Here is a 2,199-nt window from a genome sequence, read left to right as displayed (position 1 = left end):
TGATCTAGCTATTAAACTTGGTATATGGGTTGTTACGTAATCGTAACGTAGACATCATGTCTGTTCCCGACATTCTCCGGGCGGCCGAAAGTAAACAAATTAATTTCGACAGTAAGGGTTGATATTGCGTTGTGTAAATTATTAAAATGATGACGAATAACAATCGGTAAATTATAACGATAGATAACGATAAAATAATATACTTAGTCTAGTAAACAATACTAAGTCGGGTAATAAGTCGGGTATGTTAACATACTAAAAGTTCACGAAATAACGAAATTATTTCTAACGAATAACGATAACAAAAATCTAAGCTAATTGTTCACGGCATTCTACGTTATATATAGAGTAAAAATTAAAAGTCTTAATTGTCACATAAATCACTATGAAAGGTGTCCTGAATCTTCAACTTCGCAATAGCGGCAGCGTTGCGTTGAGGACGTTGTAAAACGGGTGGTATTTGTTTTCCCCTAGTTTCGTTGTCGGCATTCCCGTCATCAGATGTATTTTCAACAGCACTAAGTTCAAGCGGATAAAGTTTACATATTGGACGGCTGGTTTTTCCCGTTTTCGTTCGAATGTCTGCCGCTCTCACAAGTCCATCATTTTCAACATGTAGTTTTTCAACTTTAGCGAGCGGCCAGAGTAACCGTTTTTGAGTGTCACTGTGGACTAACACGATATCTCCGATTTTATGTGTACGGAATCGAAGCAGCATTTTGACTAGGTCATTATTGATTGACGGTCCGGTTTCCAGGCATTCATTTAAACTCGGTTGGTCTCGGTATTTCGCACTGCAGTTATATACTACTCTAATCGGTGTAGTAGACGATTGCTTTTCTACGGGATGATGTGGGATATAATGTCCACGTTTTGGGTCATCATCGACGATTTTTTCAATGAAGTCTCGATTTAATTGTTCTTGGATAATAGAGTTGTAAACTTCACGCATTTCTGGAGTTAAACGTTGAGCCATTGATCTGGTTCTGGATTTGGCAAGCGTGTAGTTTGTTGGAAGGGGTGCATGACTTTCTTTCCATGGTAATTCAGCGATGTACTTGTTGCCTTCTCGCTTGATTTTCGTGTCACGGTATTGTTCAAATGTTTGTTTAACATTTGTTTCCTCGTCGCCTTTGTTCGATATGCCGATGGACTCTAAGTCCCAATACTTGGTCACTAACTGTTCTTCCGATTCGGTATTGGTTAGAATTTTCATCACTGTTGTATTCATCACAGAAATAGTATCTAATTTAGATGGTCCGGACAACAAGTAACCCAGTTTAGAAGCGACGGCGGTAGGTCCATTTCCCCTGACGACGCGATCTTCTACTATGGACCAATAGTAATCGGCCCCTATTAACAGATCGATTTCCATCTCTTCCGATTTTACTTGTGGAGCAAGTCTTAGTCCGTGTAAGTAAACATGCTTCTGTACGGTTGCTTCGATGTAGTTATGTACCGGAGAACTAATCTTCGGTACAATAAGTGAACGTAAAGTAATGTTGCCAGAATTGGTCTTCAGCATTAGATCTACACATTTGATCGCACGCACTCCGGTGTTATCTTTGCCAAAAGTACCTAAGCTTAGGTGTTCGATTTCACAGTCCGCGTTTTCAATCCCTAAACGTCTAGCTGTCGACTCAGTAATGAATGTTCGCTGAGCGCCTTCAGTCAAACATAATATTACATTCTGTAGTCACGCGTTTACGGGAGATATTTCCAATCGCTGTTTTCAATAATGTTGGTCCAGACGTTGGAGTTAATTTCACATGTGTAGTATTTGGTGTTTCCGTGGTAGTGCGGGTATTCTCTCCGTGTTTTTGACTGGCATCGCAGATCGATGTGTGATGTCTTTTTCCACACTTACGGCACGAGAATTTACTCCAACATTCAGTCGATCTGTGTTTTCCACCAAAGCAATTAAAACATATCTTGTTTTTCACCAGTATTTCCATACGGGTCTTACCGTCTGACACGACTTGACATCTTCCCGATAGGTGAGATCCCCGGCAGAACACACACGGTTTCGGTTTGGCTCTGGTCCCCACATGTAGAGTAGCGGCAGTAGGAATTGGATTATCGTATTGTTCATTTCCGATGTTGATTGCGGCCTGGTTTGCTTGTATCTCTTTATAAAGAGCATCCTTCAGTTCTGTTATGGTCCACGCCTTATCGCCATGTTCACGTGAAATCTGTATT

General features: G+C 40.7%; 1 protein-coding gene across 1 annotated transcript; it reads right to left on the bottom strand.

The window, feature by feature from the left end:
- Positions 1–364: 364 nt before the first annotated feature.
- LOC146742759 (uncharacterized) lies at positions 365–1,525 on the bottom strand. The gene has a single exon (XM_085500695.1). The coding sequence runs from the start codon at positions 1,523–1,525 to the stop codon at positions 365–367; it is 1,161 nt and encodes a 386-aa protein (XP_085356821.1).
- Between the last annotated feature and the right edge of the window lie 674 nt (positions 1,526–2,199).

Source organism: Saccoglossus kowalevskii, chromosome 6 (genome assembly GCF_978046115.1).
Source record: "Saccoglossus kowalevskii chromosome 6, keSacKowa6.1, whole genome shotgun sequence".
Classification (NCBI taxonomy): domain Eukaryota; kingdom Metazoa; phylum Hemichordata; class Enteropneusta; family Harrimaniidae; genus Saccoglossus; species Saccoglossus kowalevskii.
The sequence above is the reverse complement of the archived record's forward strand: the minus strand, read 5'-3'. Positions and strand labels throughout refer to the sequence as shown.